General features: G+C 44.9%; 1 protein-coding gene across 1 annotated transcript in view; it reads left to right on the forward strand.

Moving 5' to 3' along the window:
• Positions 1–5: 5 nt before the first annotated feature.
• Positions 6–19,210, forward strand: part of LOC103622344 (glycerol-3-phosphate acyltransferase 3) — a gene marked incomplete at its 5' end in the record, with an annotated part of 24,106 nt that continues 4,901 nt past the window's right edge. The window contains 8 exons of the mRNA XM_008641266.2: positions 6–47; positions 9,803–9,875; positions 15,687–15,957; positions 16,457–16,531; positions 17,034–17,123; positions 17,315–17,408; positions 17,823–17,938; positions 19,044–19,099. Of these exons, the coding sequence (XP_008639488.2) occupies positions 6–47; positions 9,803–9,875; positions 15,687–15,957; positions 16,457–16,531; positions 17,034–17,123; positions 17,315–17,408; positions 17,823–17,938; positions 19,044–19,099 (817 nt within the window). The remainder of the gene's footprint in view (positions 48–9,802; positions 9,876–15,686; positions 15,958–16,456; positions 16,532–17,033; positions 17,124–17,314; positions 17,409–17,822; positions 17,939–19,043; positions 19,100–19,210) is intronic.

Raw genomic sequence — 19,210 nt, forward strand, 5'->3', positions numbered from 1 at the left:
GCCGCGGCCCCGTGGGGCGGGGCCTCGCGCGCTTCCCCAGGGCCGAGGTGAGCTGGCGGGCCGGGCACGGCTCCCTCCGGCCGGGGGGTGTGCGGGGGTGGGTATCCCCGAGAAGCGTCTGTCCGCTCCGGTGCCATCCGTCGCCTCCTGTAGAGGGGAGCGGCTGGGTCACGTCCTGCCTGGCATTGCCTGGCTGTAGCTTCGGGCTTAAAGCCCTTGGGCAAAACTGGAGATCTCTGTTAATTTCGTGGTTGTGTAGGCTCTGGAGTGCCCTCCCTGAACCCGTAGGAGAGCGGAATAAACCTTGTTACCTAAGGCTGTACCGTGGCCTGGGCGAGGCTGTCGCTGCTCGGTGGCAGCTGTGCCCCACCTGGGGGAAATGATGTTGGGTCATGCTCTAGGACGGTGTAAAGGTCTGAAGTCTGCGAAGGGAAGTGCCAGGAGCGCTGATGCTCAGAGGTGCGGACTCCCATTCAAGTTGAGCATGTCCAGCACCTCAGTTGCCATCTGCCCCAAGATTCTCCGTGATAGCCAGTTTCTCGCAGAGGAACTGCTTTCTGCATGGGGCATATTTAATATGTGTGTGAAAACCTTCCCTCTGAAGCTCATGGTAGTGGTGAGGAAGAGTGTTTTTAAATTGCTGCTGGACAAGATGAGATTTAAATATTTACTATGCTTTTTCCAAGGAGGAGGGGCACCCAAACCAAGGAAACAGCTGTAAGGAGGAAAAGTGAAATGACTCACGGCACAGTCAGTGGCCATGCAATATACATCAGTGTGTGACTGTGGAAAGTAGATTTTGTCTGATTTCATCTTGTTCTTCGAGGTTTTCAGGCAAGCCTTGTTCATGTACTTCAGTGCCTGGCTAAAAAAATCTCGCCTATTAAGTCAGCATCTGTTAAATGCGTCTCAAGTCAAAATGTTTTAAGGCTTTTGGGTGAGAATGAATCTGCTCGAAGTACTTTTTGGGTCTGTGAATGATATCAGGATAACTGTTAAGGAGAGAAGATGCAGCTGTTAGTGGAAAAAAGATTTTGAATAGCAGAAGCTGAGGAGTTAAAGATCATCCTGGCCTGAGGGAGCAATCCAGATGGCCTAGTGAGATAGTCTTGTTTGGATGACTTGCCTTCACCTGTGAATAACCACAATTTGCATTCTTTATTCCTAGATCATTAGTTGTTATTTTTTAGTGTCACCAAATGTTGCAACAAGAGGTGACTCAAAATGTTTTGGGCAAAATTATGGAGAAGTGTCTGACGGCATATCGACGATTGTTAATTGCAAGAGCTCTCCTGTTGCCTAAGGGAGGAAATAATGACTTATCTTGAGAGTTGCCATTACTTTTGCATGAAATACTTTCTGGAATTGCATGCCACTCTATATATTAAAAATTGTATTAATACAGAATTATACTGGACATAGATATGATATAAAATATTGTAAATATAAGAAAAGGCAATGAAAAATTGCAAAGTGTTCTGAGAAGAAGAGTCAGCTAAGTTGGACTTGCTGTGGGAGAGTGAAGAAGCTCAATCCACCCAGGTATTCTGCTTATCTCAATTTGGCCTTGCTTTGCCTGTGAATTCTTTGTCCTCAGAATACTTGCTTGGGAATAATCCCTGAAAGGAAGTGGTTTGTTGTGGGATGTCTCCTCTTCCTTGGCTCACGGGTCTGTCTTGGTTAGAAGCCTGACAGAGGCTGATTGTCTGCCAGCCAGGTCCAAGCAGCGCCTGCAAGAGCACCTAGAGATATGTGATGTTGCCAAAATCATGTTAACAGTGAAATGTGCTGCTAGCTGGGTGAGATTTCCTGGGATGTTGAATTGAGTGTGCATGTTTTCTCCCGAGACAAGTTTTCTGGCTCTGTGAAGTCACAGGATGCTGCAATCTCTGATGGCTGAGACCTTTTTCAGCAGAGTGTTAATTTAATAGCTTCCTTAAGCTTCCTCTTCCACCCAGCCCTGGATCTCCCCAGGCCTTTTCCCCTGTTTCCCAGGAGGAGGGTGAGCTCTTGGACCTGCAGAGTGTTCAGTCAGGATGCTGCTGCTTTTGTTGCCTCTTTAATGGGCCAGATTACAGGAACTGTCTGCAAAGTGGTGGCTGTGCATCCTAGCTGATACTGAGCTGCTCCCTGGCTTTGCCTGTTTGTATCCCAAACATCGGTGAAGTGGAAGGACGGTGGTTTGTTTCCTACATGGCCTGTGTTGTCAGGTAACAACGTGTGCTTTATTAATCTGTTTTGAGCATCCAAGTCTGTCCATAGTTCAGGGACAGTTCTACAGTTTGCTGTGATACCTCTTCAGGTCACGTCAGATAAAACAAGACATCCAAGCATGGGTCTGTGGTGCTTAGTTGTGTAGGCTGTGGGATGGAGCAAGTTGAAGATGACAGGGGGCTTATACTTGAATTTTTTCCTGCCAATTAAAAAAAGAACCTTTTTCTGCTTGTTTCAGGAGGGCAGAAGGTTGTTCCCAGTGCTGCAAGCATGATCTGAGACAAGGGAGGGGAAAGCTCCTTTTAGGAACAAAGTGGTTTTGTGCTTTGACCATCTGATGTTTCTGACAAGGGACATGAGTCAGTGCACAATAGCTTTTTCTCTCTGCTAAGCTGCCTCAGCAAGCACATGCTGCTAAGCAAAATGCAGCATGTACAGATGAGGATGTGCTTCTGTTGGGTTGCATTTGACCCTTAAGTATTGCACTAGGGATTACCAGCTTTATATGGAGTATATGGATACATTTTTTCCTATGTGATTGTATTTTTTTCAGTGCGATAAGGGGAAAAAGTGTAGAAAGTTGTGCTAAAGAAGTACAGCAGGCAGACCACTGGCTACTAGAAAGCCTGCTTCCCTCATCATGTGGGTATTCCTGAAAGTACATATCTTGCTTCTGAATTACCTTACCAAACTCAGCAAACTTTTAGGAAATTGCTCATTTCTGCCTGTGGCTTTCCTCTCACTGTTAATAGAAGGATTTTTATTGGTATGTTTTTTAAAACGTGGGAGTACTGCTGCAAAAACATCTCCAGCAGCTGTTTGCCCCTATGAGGAGCTAGTCTGGACTAGTCACCAGCCATCCTGATGCTTGTGACATCACTTGCCACAGAAATATTCCTGACAGCTGAAATGCTGGGGACTGTCTCTTGCAGTCATCACAGCAAGCTGCATTTCTCCCTGTTTGTTTTTCAACATGAACAGATAGCTTCCAATTTTAAATTTAGTGCATCTTTACCTGGTCTCGTTTTTGCTCTGTCTTAATCCATTGCCTCTTATGAACTCTTAATTGATTTGTGACTGTTGTGGCCCCTGCAAACATGCCATTGGAGCTGTCTTGCCAAGCACTGGAGAATCCAGCCTTTCAGAAAGTCCTTTGTCTTTCATTGAGGCCCACAGAGCAGCCACTGTCACAGAGGATCAGTTCCTCTATTTCCATCAGATTGTAGAAGATCTGGAGGACTGGTTTGGACTGGTGTCTATGTATTTGGCAGTAGCAATGAACCCCCTGAGTGATGGTCTCTGCTTGATGGATTACAGCTCACCATGTTAAATACTTTGGGGTTTTTTTTCCAGTCTGCTGGGGTTTTTTTTTTGGGGTGTGCCTTGCTGCCTGAGACAGTAGAGTTGTCAGCAACACTTTGTACAGACTACCCTGCTCGCCCTTTCTAATGGGAAACATTTCTTGTGTTTTTTTAAACTGTGCGGTGTATAATACTTGTGAAATATTAAGAAATAAGAAAGCCTGAGGGAAGTGAGGTCTTTAGGTCACATTTGTGTCAGGAAACAAGCAACCTGGCTATTAACTAACGTCACATTATTGTCTATTTCTGGACTAGTGGTTTGAGGATGACTGCAAGCACTTTGAATGCACTTCCCTCCCCAATCTCTTGAGGCTCTTTGTGGGGGCTTGCAGTGAGCAGAGAGGGTGCTTCTTGTGTGGTTGGTTTTGATGGCTGTAATGCACAGCAGATGCTGCACTTGTAGGTGTTTTTCACATCCTGTAAGTGATCCATTGGGGTTTAACAGCAACCCCTGGTAACAGAAGCAATTTCTGATACCTTATTGTGCTGCCTGCTGGGAATGTACTTTTGCTAGACAAGATTGTAATATTATTCTGTAGCTGGAGGTTAAGCCCAAGTTCCTTGTGTTGCAAGATGACCTTGGCAATATGAATGGACCTAGATGTGAGGAAGAGAGGACCTCTCAGTGCCTCTGGTCAAACTGGAGATCGTGGCTGTGCAGGGCAGTTGGGATGGACTGTTACTCTTGTCCTAGGTATGCCAGGCTGCAGCTTCTTCCCATGAGTCACCATCAGGGTTGTGTGTGGTGCCAGGAATGAGGGTGGGGAAGGGAAAAGGAGAATAAGGAAGCTGATAAATAGATGAATCATTGTGGGCTTTGACTGCTGCTTGTGTAACTCAGTGGCCTCGGCAGCAAGCTTTGCTGACTAATGTCATTGCACAGAGTCAATGAAGGCCTCTGTCTATGTAATTGGTATCCTTCAAAGACTGCTGGGCAGAGGAGAATCCGACAGCTCTGAAAGCTGCCAGCTCAGATGGTAATGAGAAACATGTCTTGGAGACATGCCTAATGTGAACGATGCACCCTCGTTTACAGGGCTCAGACTGGCTTTTGGAGTAGTATTTTAGTAATTTTTGTGCAGAATCTTGAAGTAAATCCCTGGCCTGTATTAACATAGACCCCAGTCCTTTGAAGGCCTTTATGTATGTTTACCACAGATTTAAAAATCAAGAGTCCTTGCACATCAGTAAGTTTGGCAGAGCTGGGGGTTGCCCTCTGCTGTGGTTGCATCAGTAATTAATGCACCATATTCCAGATCAACAGTTCTTGTTTGAAACCGCTCTCAATTTTACAACAAGCAAATGAGCACTGTTCATAAGCAAATGCTGTTAAAAAAATATCCACAGCTGTATTCAGAGCTTGCCTTGAAGTAAGAGTTTGTGAAGCTGCTGTAAAAGAAGCTGCTTGGCATTCCTTTTGCTGATACCATTGGTGTTATCCTGTCAAGCTGGACTCTTTGTTGCTCTTTGGATACCTGTCCACCAGGAAGGACTTGCTATGCAATTCCTGTGTGCAGAAGAATTTGGGAAGGTCCTTGGAGGCAGTGCCAAGGGTGTCCCATCAGAATGAGAAGTGTATGGGAGGTGAGAGAGGGCCTTTTGCCCTCACTCGGAAATGATTGTTCCTCGTGGTAGTGGTGGTGTTCTTGCCTCACACAAAACAACCCAATAACTGGCATGCAGATTTTGCTGTGTTAAACAAGGTGGCATTGTGTGGGAGGTGCTCTGCAATCTTTCTGTTGTTACTGAGGTTTGGAGAGATTCCAAGGAGGAGTGCTCACCTAAACTAGCACATAAACTTTTGGCTCTGATCCGGCAGTGCCTTGAAAAGAGGAACACCAGTGGTCTGTCTCCATATGACTGCAGATTTCAGTCATCTCTCCCTTCTGAAAAATCGTCAAACATTGTGAAGTCAGAGGTGATGTAAATGTGGTAAATGAGGTGAAAGGCTAAGCCTCATTTCTTAGGGGAACAGGGCAACACTCTGAAGTGTTCCTAATGACTTGATTTCTGATCCCAGAAAAGAATGTCTAGATGTGATTTCATGAAACGACATGTTAGGCTTGGCTTTGGAGATAGTTAGACCTCAGAGGCAAAAATTACACTTTATTTACAAGAGATATCAAAAGCCCTCCCTAATTCCAGATAAGATAGTTGCCAAATAGGCAGCAATCTCTCTCAAGTACTGCACAGGTCCTCTCTGTGTGGCAGCTGCTTAGTGATGTTGTAAGTGAAATTGTTCTTTTGGCCATTTTGGATTTTTTTTTAAGGTGCTGATAAATTAGAGGCCTTTTCTAGGAGGAGAAAGAGGGAGAATTTTTCCAGGGAAAGTTGATGTTTTCCTTGCCTAGTGAAGTGTGGTATCTTCAGATCCTGTGTTGTGTGATTAAAGCATCCAAGCTGCTTTCTTGTCAGCAGTTAGGATACTAAAGTTTCAAAATCAGACTTGTGGTGATGTTTATAGTTCTGGGATCGTGCTGTTTTCTGACCTTACATTTTCAGTCCAGTGGGTAGTCCCACTGCAGAACTATTTTTAATCTGTTTGGGAGCCTGATGTTTTATACTTATTCTCCAAAGCTGCTTCAAGAATCCCTCCTGAAAACATAGGTCTGCACCAAGGTTCTTTGGACTGCCAGCTCAGCACCAGCTGGGACAAGCTACTTAGATTTGTGCCGGTGTTACTGACAGATCCAAAAGACTTGCCAGTCTGCTTTTTGCTCATTTCCTGAGTAGAATGGAGGTTATGGCTTATAATTGTTTCATGCTTTGATCTCTAATACACAAACACATTATGTTCCCCTCTGTGGGATGGATCAGCTCACATTGTGATAGTTCTTTGTAGCATAAAGTTGTCCTTCAGCTGAAACAGCGATGGATGGCACATATCCCTGGCTAGCAGGAAGGAAGGGAAATTACTCACATTACTGCAGGTGGTGTCTCTTTTGTTTCCCAGCCTGGATATGAACAGGCTTTTCACTTGGTCAAAATTGAGAATTCTGGCTTTGATGGTAGTGCCTTTAATTCAGGTGCCTGAATATACGTGAAAGAATTAGATGTTAAGTAAAAATTTCTCACTTCTTGCTCCTTGGTTGCTGGAACATGCAGAGTTTTTGGAAATATGATGGACTGAGGTATGAAGAAAGCTCACATGGAGAACTTAAGAAATGTTTGCTGTGGCATCTGGTAGATGTGGGTCCTTAGGAATGCCCAAATGTTCCTGACCAAGAGGGAGAGCTGGTTTCATCATTGCCTATTTTATTAAGTGTGTTTAAATCCCCTGAGAGACCTGGCATGGAATGTAAAACTGCCTCAGCCATTGACTTGTGACAAAGTCAGCTGTCCCTTGGAACGCTCTGTGCAACCTTTGTACATGATGCTATGCTGATGTCAGGCTCATGGCAGTGCTCCCATCCCCTGGGAAGGCACGGGTAGAGGGCAAAGGGAACTGTCCTCTCCAGCCTTTCTCTTTGCCACTGTTCCCCCATCCCCCAGGCGGGCTGCTGCACCTTTCTGGAGTTAGATGGACCTGAGGAGCAAAGGTCAGACCACGGAGGAAGAAGGAATGTGCTTTTCTGAATAGGGTTGATAAATGTGTCTGAGCATTAGAAACTGACTTGAGTTACATGGCCCTGCAGTTTCTCTGCTTTGGGAAGATTCCACTGTTTCCTGCCATTTGCGTAGCAAAATGTCAAAAGATACTGCAGTACAGGAGGGTGTTGCAAGCTCTTGGGCACTACAAAGGCATGTCTCAATAACCTGTGTCCTCATGGTTTGTGCTGAGGATCAGGCCTTGATACAGTCTAGTATGAACCAGTAACTGCAGGATTTCTGTAGCAAGAGCTTTCTGAAGGGAGTGTTGCATGCTCTTTCTGAGCACCAAACAATGTTATTCCACGGTTTGATTACCCCTTTGAGAGGATTTGAAAGATAAAAACTTATTTTTTCTGCTAGTGTGTATGGCGGAGACCATTAGCCAAATATGTTCTTGTTCTTCTGTGTGCTGAGTGACTTAGCTGTTTGTGGAGATTTTAATTCGTTGAATGCAGTGGTTCAAGTCTGGTCAGAAATTACTGTGTAAATGTATTTGCTGGTCCCGGTGCACCCCCAAATCCATTTCATAGACAAAATGTAAAATGGCAGTGGTGTGAATGGGTTTTTCCTTGAGCAGTGTTTTGGTTTGGTATTTCCCAGAACTTCTATGGTCACAGTACTGCTAAGACTGATGTGTAGCCAGAAAGTTACTGAGAGTACTTGAGTACTACAGAAAGTACTGAGTTATTTCTACAGTTAATTTCTGGGAGAGCTATTGCCTTAGCAGCAGCAGAACTGAGAAAATGAGTGACTGTATTGGCAGGGTAGGTTGTGATTCAGCAAAATCTGATACAGTAAGCAGTACTGGCTCATACTGGGAAGTTACTTGGTGGAGATAATGCCATGAGTCAGGATGCTGACCTTTCAAAAGGGAACTGCATCTCCCTATGTCCCACAGCTCTTTTGGAGGGGGAAGGTGGAAAATGCGTGGTTTAACATGGGGCTGGGTCCTTCCTGTGCAGACTGAGCATCATCTGTATGCTCTTAAAAAATATGCCTTTGATACTGATTAAGCTATTATGATTTGAACAGGATAATATCCTGATCTCTTGATATGAGCTCATTTCTACCAGGTCACCTGTCTGTCTTGAAAATGCCCATAATAACGATGTTCCTAGAAATAGAAAGGAGTCTTGTGGAGGAGGAATTGATGTGGATAATGGGTAACCACTGAATCAGCCTTCATGGACTGAGCTTTCCATCCCTTAACAAAGCTGCCATGTAGGCAGCTGTGATTCAGGCCAGAAGGGCTACTCTGACATCACAGGCTTTGGGGTGGAAAAAGTATTATAATTGTTAACTCAGTAAAAATGAAGCCTGAGATAGAGGGCTATATGAAAGCTCTCTGGAACTGAGTCAGATGGAGGTCAAGAAAGCCTTCTGCCCTGAGAACAGGTTAAACTGGCTCCAGCCTCATCAGGGCTTGAAATGAGAGGAAGTCTCCTGACTCTGATGTGGTTCTGCCAGAGGCTTTTGCGGGAACCAGGGCAGCTGGGAAGCTTTGACACTCATCGGAGAGCAAAGCTTACTTTATTCCCTATTTCAATCTCATTCTCTCAGACCGCCCACTGGCAAAGAGCAGGTTAGCCCCTGTGAGCTGGCAGCCCTTCCCAAGGGCAGGGGAGAAGGGGCTCTCTTTAGCTCACCCTAAAGCTGGTGATTTGGCCTGTTTTTCTGCTGCTCAGAGCTTCGAAGTGAGAGCTGAGAGAGTTGGGGCTGTTCAGCCTGAAGAAGAGAAGGCAACTGGAACACGTTGCCCAGAAAAGCTGTGGGTTCTCCATCCCTGGAGGTGTTCAAGACCAGGCTGGATGGGACTCTGAGCAACCTGATCTGGTTGAAGGTGTTCCTGTCCATGGCAGTGGGTTGGGACTAGGTGACCTCTAAGATCCCTTCCAACCCAAACCATTCTGTGATTCTGTGAAGATGCCAAGAAATGAGCAGTGCACAGTCAAGGGAAATGCCAGGTTTGTTCAGCTTGGCAAATTCTTGGGTGCAATCCTTTTTGGATTGAGTTTGAATTTAGTTGAAACTTCCCATGACTGCAAATGCTGGTTTTGGTTTTAGTGAAATCAGCTATATGCAGGCTTGAGTTTCACTTAACACAGTTAGGACTTCTGGTTTTTTGCTTCAGTATGATGAGACTACTCTGAAAGAAGGCAGGCTGGGTTGTGATGTGTCTGTCAGCTTTGTGAACACGTGCTGTGTGTCCTGTGTCTAGCTTGGCTTCTGGGGCTTTCCATGCAGCCTGGAGTCAGTGGTTGCTGTGCCAGTAGCAAGGCTGACAGAGGCTGTTCAGGCTCTTGGTGGCCGTGTATCTGAACTAGAACTGAAGCAGCTGTGGAGTGCTGAGTTGGCTCTCTGAAGACTGAAACCAGAGTTGTGAAGTACTGACTAGCTCTGAGTGTTGTTTTGGTTTGGTTTTTTTAATTACTGTGAATTACTCTGAGTTTCTTCATAAGAACTGTGTATAGGTTTGGGTTTGTAGACACATCTGAAGAAGGTGAGTGATGATTACCTGGCGAAGATATTCTTTGAAAATCACAACATGTCTTTGACTAACTGTTGGTTTTTTTGGTAACTTTTTTTCTTAAGTGAATACTGCATTTGTGAATTAATGTTTTCTTTCTGTTCAACAGTGGGCCACTATCCGGTTACAAAAAGGTGTCAGAAGGCCGCAGCCGCGGGTGCCACAGACTCCTACTGCTAATGGTGAGAGCTTGGGGTAAAGTCACATTGATAAGACTAATGTTCTAACGTTGGAAGTACTGCGGCCTTCTCAAATGAAGCAGTTAGATGTGTGCATGAGAGAACTGGAAAAGAGGTGGGGTGTTACATGCTCACTGAAAGTCATGGCTTATCCTCAGGCAGCTGCTCACTCACTGCCCCAGCGGGACTGGGGAGAGAATCACAAAGAGTAAAAGCCTGAAAACCTGTGGGCTGAGACAGACAGTTTAACAGGGAAAGCAAAAGCGACACATAGAAGCAAAGTGAAGCAAGGAATTAATTCACTGCTTCCCATGGGCGGGCAGGTGCTCAGCCTTCTCCAAGAGAGCAGGGCCCCATCATGGGTAACATGATGACTTATTTTAACACGTCATCACTCCAAATGTCCTGCTTTCCTCCTCCTTCTTCCTACTTTATATCCTGAGCATGATGCCATATGGTCCGGAAGATCCCTTTGGTCACTTTGGGTTACTTGTCCGGGCTGTGTCTCCTCCCACCCTCCCAAGCACCCCCAAGTTCCTCACCAGCCTGGCTGTACACAAAAAACAGGAAAGCCCCTGGCTCTGTAAATCCTGCTCGGCAATAACAGAAACATCTCTGTATTATCAACCCTGTGTTCAGCACAAATCCAAAACACACCCCAGTACCAGCCACTGTGAATAAAAGTAACTCTATCCCAGTGAAAGTCAGCAGACTTATGTACCTAATTGTTTTGCAATACTACTGGCTAGCAAACAGTTCCTGCAGAATAAAATGCTGCTTCTACTGGCTTGTACTGAGTAGCTGAAAAATCAGGGCATGAGGAAATGAAGGGTATGAAACAACATGAAGTTTAACAAAACAAAGTAGAGCTGAAGATGGAGACTGTTCTCAGCTGATGGAAATTTTCAAGTTTAAATATGAGGTTGATTTTCATCTTGAAATTTGTCTTTGCTGCTTGCAGGGTTGCTGGCCAGCTATCTCAGTGCTAACAGCATTAGAGTGCACTTAAATATTCTCTGAAGAGATTTGAGTGTTTGTTGGACAGCACTTTTCTTTCCCAAACTTAGTGCTTTTTCTGTGGTAGGACTGCAAGTTGAAAGTGTGTGGTGGGCTACTTGTCTTTTTTTCAGTCTGCTGCTACTGACCTTTTACCCTCTGGAGTTAATATCAGTGTCTGCCAAACTTCTTACACTCACTATCTGTAGAAAGACAGCTGAAAAGTTGCTTCATATTTCTTCCTTTAGCCCAATTTTGAAATTAGTTCTTTTGCTGTATCTTAACCCATACTGTGTGAGTCGTGGTAGACTGTAGTAGGTCAGAGTTGGCTTTAAGACTTTGGAGCCATGAGAGAAGTCTGAGTTTGCCCAGGGAACAGGAGAAAGCTGAACAAGACCTTGCAGCTAGCACTTGGTTTCTTCTTGGTTCCTGAATGTTTCAGTATTGCTATTCAATTGCTCTGTTTTGACAGCATTTGGCAGCAGGGTGAGCATTTTCTGTGTGCTCTCTCCTTAGGCAGCACAGCTGGAAGCAGGCCCAGCTTGCCAGTTAGCAAACAAGTCAGTTGTTACCTGAGCCTATGGATTAGCTCATGTGAACATGATCCAGCAATGGGGACTGAATTGCCGAACTGGGGGTGCGTGTTTCAGCTCCAAAGGGATATCCTTATCAATACTGTGAACACTGGCATCTCACTGTCTGCAGGCCAGGCATGGAACTGGCTTCCATGGCAGCACATGCAACTGTCAGCACCTGTGGTAATAAGTGGTACTGCACAGCAGCTCTGAGAACAGGTTAGAGCTTGCCTTGTTTAATTGCTGACTTTCAAGTGGCTGAGAAGAAGAACATCCTTTATCACTCACCAGTGTCCTGAAAGTTGTGAGGTTTTTTGGGAGGAAAGGGGGAAAGTCAAGGTTAGAGGTCCTTTCGGACAATGTCACTGCCATGTTGTCTGCTTCCCAGGTTGTCAGTGATGCAGGAAGATATCCTTTTTCTTCCTGTAAGGCTGACAGTGCCCCATCACATCACAGGCCAGTGAGAGTGCAAGAGACCCTACTGTGCAGCTTAGCTGCACAGAAGGTGCTGTTGTCCTCCTAGACATCTGATCATTCTTACACAGTTATTTCTTCTCTAGTAAAGAGATATCAAGGGAGAGAGGTCCTAGCTAGTAGATCGTCCTATGAGCTTTCAAAAGCTACAAGTAGCTATTTCTTATCTGTGCAGCTGAGAGTTGTGTAGTGGTTCAGAACCTGCGGTGAATTGAGTGTACTCCATTGCCTGGAGGAACATTAGAGATAGTAAAAATGGCCTGAGGTAATTCATATAGATAGTTGCATGCTGGCTATGTTCAAGCAGTCTTATGGATGGGGATACACAATCACAATGGTAGCTGAAGCCCTTTTTAATGTCCTTTGTATATCTGAAATAAAAAGTTAAAACCTTTCCCCACTGGAGGTGGCTCTTTCTGCAGGAAGCTGGAGTCTTAACTGTTCTTACTTGAGAAAGTATGGGGAGACATGAATTCTGCAGTGCCAAGCTGTGCTCCATATCTTGCTCTTGGGAATTTTTTAAGCGTAGGAGTAACTGACTTATGATTAAGAGTTCCTGGGTGTGGAAGAAAGTACTTGAGGGCCAGGGCAGGTGTAGGTCTAACAGTACATTATGTAAGTTGGCATTCCCTCAGGTGACGGAACATGAGCAGACAGAGAGGCCCAATTACATTACACAATATTTACGGAGGGAGGAGAAACTCCTGCTGATAATGAATTACAGAGTAGTTGATTTAAAACAGAGTAAAGGTAAATTTTTGTGTGTGTACACCTATGTATAAGTGCTGAAAGGACGTACCACTTCTTACGTCTTTCCTGACCATCCAGCCATCACTAGGAGGTGGGTCAGGATTTGAGGGAGCACTGCAGATGTATGTGCAAGGGCAAGTTTTCCTGTTCCCTGGCAGAGCAAAAATGGTCCTCCCCAAACACTTTGAAATTGTGTTCCTAAGTAAAAAAAAAAAAAAAAAAATAGGCAAAAAGACTAGTGGGCACGATTGAGGAGACACCACCTTTCTCTGCAGTACCAAATCCAGTGTGCTTTACATCTCTTGGCAGAAAGGGCAGCCAGTGCCCCTGTGTTGGTGGTGTGATAAGGAATAGTTTCAAGGGAAATGTTGGCTGGTGTGGTTATGTGGGGAATTATGTGGTGCTGTTGCTTCAAGGCCCTTCTCTGTTAGAGGGCAGTGTGTGCTGGACCCAGTGGTAGCTCTTCGCTGAGCAGGTACTCGGAAGGTAGGTGTCTGTCTCACTGCAGCTGAATAACCAGCTCTCAGCTCTGTGTGGGTCTGACTGTGTTGCTTCAAGGTGGTGGGCTTAAAAAAGACAAAAATGCTAATAAGTTTTGAAAATTACATCCACTAAAAGAAAAGCTTATGTAAATAATCTTAGTAGTATCTACTTACTACATAAGTAGATACTACTAAGGAGCTTATTACTAGATACTACTAAGTAGATACTACTAAGTAGATCTACTGACTATGTAAGTAGATGGTGTCAAATTTGAGCCTGGTATAATTAGTTGACTGGAGTACGTGAGCTTGAAGGCTTGGGGCTTGCACTGCAACACTGAGAAAAACAGTGACTATGGGGGTTTTTTTTTTTGGTTCAGAGTAATGTTTGCTGTACTCCTGCATAGTGCTGTCTTTGGCAAGCTCATCTCTGCCTATGGCCAAGGGATTAAAGGCCGTTAAATGTGACTTGTGTTTACAGGAAGGCTAAGTACATCACCAGAGCAGCGTGTGTTTAATTCTGTTCATAATACATTCATGTGCTGCTGAGATCTTGGCTCAGAGTAGCTGTCCCAAGGCTGCAGGACAGCTGGTGTATGTGGTGTCATGTGACAAGGACAGCAAAGGCTGATGAGGCAAGACATTACAGCCCTGCTATCTCAACTTGCTAGCAGTGTGATAAACTTGAGCCCTGGGCTGAGTTCAGCTGAGAAGCTGGAGCCAGATGGGCCAGCTGCTTGACTGGTGCTGAAGAAGGGGGAAAAATAAGGGCTGGATAAGGAGGAAACATTCCCAGCTCTGGGAACTGGAGAGAAGGGTGGTACTTGTGTGATGGGTGCTGGAGCGCTCCCCTGGTTTCTTGCCTACAACCTTGTCTCCAGCAGCACAGAGCAGACAGGTTGGACTGACTGGCCTACAGTCCTGGATGCTCCACAGTTTGGAGATTTTTCCAAGTGCGAGAAAAATTGAATCAAAAACTGGATTTCTGATTTGGATTTAATGTATGACATAAGCGTAGTCCGTTTTGGTAAATGGTTGATGTGATGCATGCTTGTATAATTTAGATCCTGAAGAGCATGTGGCTTTTTGGGTATACCATATTAATGGTTTATGTTTGTAGGCTTGTGATAGGATAATGCGGTGAGGTGGCCCGCTGGTACAACTGGAAGTCGTGGCTGTCAAGTTCAAAGCTGAAGGTGCCAATAGGTTTTGTTGCAGTGCTGTTCTTCAGTGCTTACCTCAGTGATTTGGGGGACTTGTATCCTGGAGCTTCCTGTGTTATCCCATATGTATGGTACAGCGCGATAAGAAGATTTTCCATATCACTTGTAATTTAAATGTTACAATTATTGGCACAGGAAATTTGTTGAGAGATTTTCTGCTGGCAAGACTTCATTGGGAGGCAGATTTCCTACAAAAATACATCCTACAACGTGGAAAGTTCCTAGTAGCTTGAAGAAGTTGGGTGCTATGTCCTTTCCCGTTTTTATGTCAGCGTGCAAGCACAGAGATTATGCAGTTTATCAGAGGGTGTCTGACAGAGTGGCAGCCTGAACTTGGACCTCTGTAATCCAAGTTGAGTGTCCCAGGGGATGGTTGTTCTGGTTAACTGTTACTCTAGATTTCTTCGGTCATCACTTTCTGGAGCCAGACTTGCTTACCAGCAAGCAGCTACTTGAGCTTTGTTTAGCTTACACAAGTTGTCCTTGCCTTTGAAAGCTCTAATGAGAAATTGGTGCTTATCAGACCATGAGCTTAAAAAATGAAAAGGGTGGGGGAGGAGAAATACTTGCTGTTCGCACTGCAGTTCTGAACTCTCCAGGTTTCTTTCCAGGTGTGATGTAGTCAGAGTTCAACTAAAACAGTTGTTAGTGCTGAACTAAATCAAGGCTCCTCTAGGCACAACTTTCTTTGATGTGGTGTTTTGGAGGGTTTTTTTTGTGGATTTTAAGTAAAATAAAAAGAATAGTGTGGTGTGCCTGTACTTACAGAAAATATTTGTGCTGTGAAGGCAGGGAGGTGTGTTTGGTTCAAAGCTAATCCATGCACAGTGTTGTGGTCTGGGGCTTTGGCTGTGTTGTGGCTGTGGGACACCAGAATGTTAGGCAAGAGATGGGCTTAGGGGATAGGGAAGCCTTCATCAAGGAGATTGAATACTCTTAAATACACAGAGCACAGAAGGGAATTGAAAGGCCAAAGACTCACTTGATTTCTTCTGAAAGTGTAAGAGAATCTTGGATAAAGTTTGAGTTGAGAACATGCCAGATGGTGGGAAAGAAAAGAGCCTTCTTCTTCGTGTTCAGTAGGTAACAGAACTTGATATAATTGCTGCTCAGGGTGTTGGTGTGAGGAAGGGGAGCTGGAACTGGCCTCCTGCAGGGTATGCTGTGTTCAACTGCACAGCTTCTCCTCCAGTCCTAGGAGGGGCTCTGACAGTAGATTTGTCTCCTTGAGTAATGCAGAGTGACAAGTGGTGTGGAGGGTGACTGTTACTTCACAGAATTATTTTCTCATGTGGTTACCCTTTCCTTCCCAAGGTATCATTGAAAGGGATGAAACGCCTATGGAGAAAGAAATTGCCCGTCTGCATCGAGCGGACTTTGAATTCTCCCACATTTTCTACTTCTGCAGAAAAGGGTTTGAGGCCATTGTGGAAGATGAAGTCACTCAACGATTCTCCTCAGAAGAGCTGCTCTCCTGGAATCTGCTCACGAGGACTAATGTCAACTTCCATTACATCAGCGTGAGGCTGACTGTGGTGTGGGTTGTTGGGGTGATAGTGCGGTACTGCTTCCTGCTGCCCCTACGGTAAGCTCTGGTGCCGAGGGATTTTGTCAGTCTGGGAATGGGTAAATTTCTGTTTTCTTGGTAAATGTCATCTCAGCTTTCTTTAACCCAAAAGCAGCATTGGCAGATACAGAAGATTAACTTGCTTAAAGGCTTCTTTTAGGTTAAGAAGCCCTTCAGAATACCTTTATATTGCCCATTCACTGTGGAGAGTAGAGTAGGGCTGGTGGTCATCTTTTTCACTAATGCTTCCCCTGAGTCATGTATTGACAAAATAAATATAAGGTGGGCAAGCTCTAGTCTCCCTGACACTGTGTGCATGGGAGTATCTGGATCTGCTGCCTTTGCTACACCATGACTTTAAGCAATAGGTCAGGGAATTGCTGGGTTAGAGAACTGCATGTGTCAAGTATCTGATGAATAATCGAACTTCTGCAATCCCTTTCCATTTTAAAGGGGCAAAGTGTTATTACAATGAGCAAAGCTACTTATTTTGGTTTAATGTCTGTTTTGTCTGTAGCTTTACCCTCGCTGCCATCGGGATTACGTCAATGATTGTGGGAACAACAGCGGTGGGACAGCTGCCAAATGGCAGGTAGGTACTGTGTGTGAGGGATGAACTTGCCAAGTTGCATCAGTCAAAACAGCTGAAGATTAGGAGTGAACAGATTTTACCTATAACAGGCTACTGATACTTCACCCACAAATTTGTGGACCTTGGGACCTTGTTTTTAGCGGCATTTTGAATTTGGGCTGAGGTTGGGTTCTTGCCAGTCTTGGCACTGAGGTTGATGATTTCTGATGGGCTCCTCCTACTGCCATGAGATACTCAAATGGGGCATTGTAGGGTAGGTAATAGGGTTGGGATGAAAAACACACAGCAAAGAGAGGACAGCCTTGCCTAGCGTAGTGGCACCAAGGGTATGACATATCTTGGCTGAGCTGCTGTAGCGAGTGAGTGGTAGAGCTGGGAATATCCCTCTGTGCTCCAGAATACCAGGAAAATTTCAGCCCTGAGTTGTGTTGAGTAGGCTGGAGAATATTGCATGTGTGTCTAACTGCTTTCCAGGATGCTTCAGGTGTCTGATTTCTTTCAGTGTGAAAAACTACCTGAGTGAAGTGGTTCACCTCACATGCTCCCGCATCCTCGTCAGAGCTCTGTCTGGTACTATCCATTACCATAACAAGTGAGTGAGCAAAAGTGTGTCTATGCTTGTATGTGTGTGTGAGCATGCCATTAGAAATGGGGACTGCTCTCCTGAGGTGCAAATTGATGTCACACTAGAGGCTGACTCACCTGACAGCTTCATGGAACTGTTGTGTGTGTAATGTGGTGCTTAGTGCACTAGCAGTCTAACAAAAAAATATGTAATTGCAGGGAAAACAGACCTCAGAAAGGAGGAATTTGTGTTGCCAACCACACATCACCGATAGATGCGATCATTTTGACAAATGATGGATGCTATGCAATGGTATGAGGAGCTCTAAGGTGACCACAGGAGAGGGACCAGGAAAGGGAAAGATTGTGGGGTACGGCTTGTAGACTTCAGTACTTAACTTTCACAGCAGAGATATTCACTTGAGCACTGGTCAGTGGGGAAGAGTGTAAATTGTGTTGAAATTGGTCTATATTATGTGCTGGGGAAGTTGTCCTGGGAGTGTCAATGCCGGGCTCTTCATCTGGTGAAGTACTTGAGATAGGCTTCCATGTGAGTGTCTAGATCCTCTCAAGTGAATGCATTTTAACACTTCTGTTGTCACTGCTCAATCCTGGTTTGCAGCCTCCCAGTGCATTTGGGTTTGTTGGATTTTTTTGGAGGGGTGGAGAGGAGGAAGTTCTGCCCTTCAGGTGTCTCAGATACTGATGTGTCTTGCTGGGCTTGCAGGTGGGCCAGGTTCATGGTGGGCTTATGGGCGTTATCCAGCGAGCCACAGTCAAGGCCTGTCCTCACGTCTGGTTCGAGCGCTCCGAGATCAAGGACCGCCATCTAGTGACAAAAAGGTGAGGTGTGTTCTGGGCTGCCTCCCTGGAGAGGCATCGGGCAGTCAAAGACGCGGATGAGAGGATCTGGGAGCGAGTTGTAGGGATGGTGTGCGGCACACTGCATCACTCAGAACGACCTGAATGTGCTTGCTTGTGTGAGCTTCGGTGCAGTACACTGTGGTCAAAATGTCACCAGGGAAGGCCTGAAACGTTTATACAGGGTGTCATGGCTCAGACCAAAGGTTCTGGTGAGGTCTGAATTGCAGACTCTCAAAAAGCATCTCAGCTGAGAAGCCATCAGCAAAATAACTAATGTCTGATGAATTCTGGTATGCATTTTGGAAGGATGTGAAGATACTTAAACGCTGGTACTTTCTGTTGAAGAGAAATACTGATGATAAAATGGGCTTTCTGTGACAAAAACTGTCTCAGTTTCACTGGAAATTGTGAGCCACTAGAAATAAAAAGCTTTTTTTGTTTGGGTGAGAGGCAAAATGTCTTGTTATAAGAGCAAGCTGTGTACAAAAGTGGTTTTCTGCAGAATGTCACCAAAAGCATACCCATGAATACTGTAGTACAGGGATAAAAATTCTTCCTAATTTGTAGAGAACTTTTTAGGTTAGTTTTGACAGGTTAACTTCTTCACTGGCTTATTGGCCTCTGCAGAGCATGACAGCTTTGCCATGTTATCCAAGTGTTATTCAAGTAGTGTGAGCTGTAGGCATTTAGGAGTCCCCTTTTTAAGAAATCTGCTGTTAAGTGCACAGAGTCTGGATGGACCACTGCATCAATAATTTTTTTTCTTATGAAGGCAATTTCTTGAAGGTTGAGTTGATCCGAGTTAGTTGGACTGACTTAATGGCATAAAATTGTTGGCTTCTCTGACAGTCATTAGTAAAATAATGTGGAGGAAAGGAAACAGGATGTTGCCTCAGTGTAATGCTCCAGGGGCCTAAGGGATGGCTTCAGTTTCTGTAGAAAAGAAAACCAAGTACAAATTAGTGTCTAGTAAAAGGCTTTGGTTTCAAACATATGTAATACATAAAGATATTTTTAATGCACCTGCCTGGGGAAAGAAGAGTGGAAAGGAGCTGTTTTTTAAACTTTCCTTCTGCTTCCACAGACTCAGGGAGCACGTGGCAGATAAAAACAAGCTCCCGATCTTAATTTTTCCAGAAGGTAAGAAGCTGAACTACTTATCTCCATTCAGTGTTGATGTCATCCCTGTTCTCTTTTCATGGCTTCTGCTGCTCAAATCTATCTTCACCTCTGGCTTCAACTTTGTTAGGG

This window comes from Corvus brachyrhynchos, unplaced genomic scaffold, assembly GCF_000691975.1.
Source record: "Corvus brachyrhynchos isolate BGI_N302 unplaced genomic scaffold, ASM69197v1 scaffold229, whole genome shotgun sequence".
Taxonomy (NCBI): Eukaryota; Metazoa; Chordata; class Aves; order Passeriformes; family Corvidae; genus Corvus; species Corvus brachyrhynchos.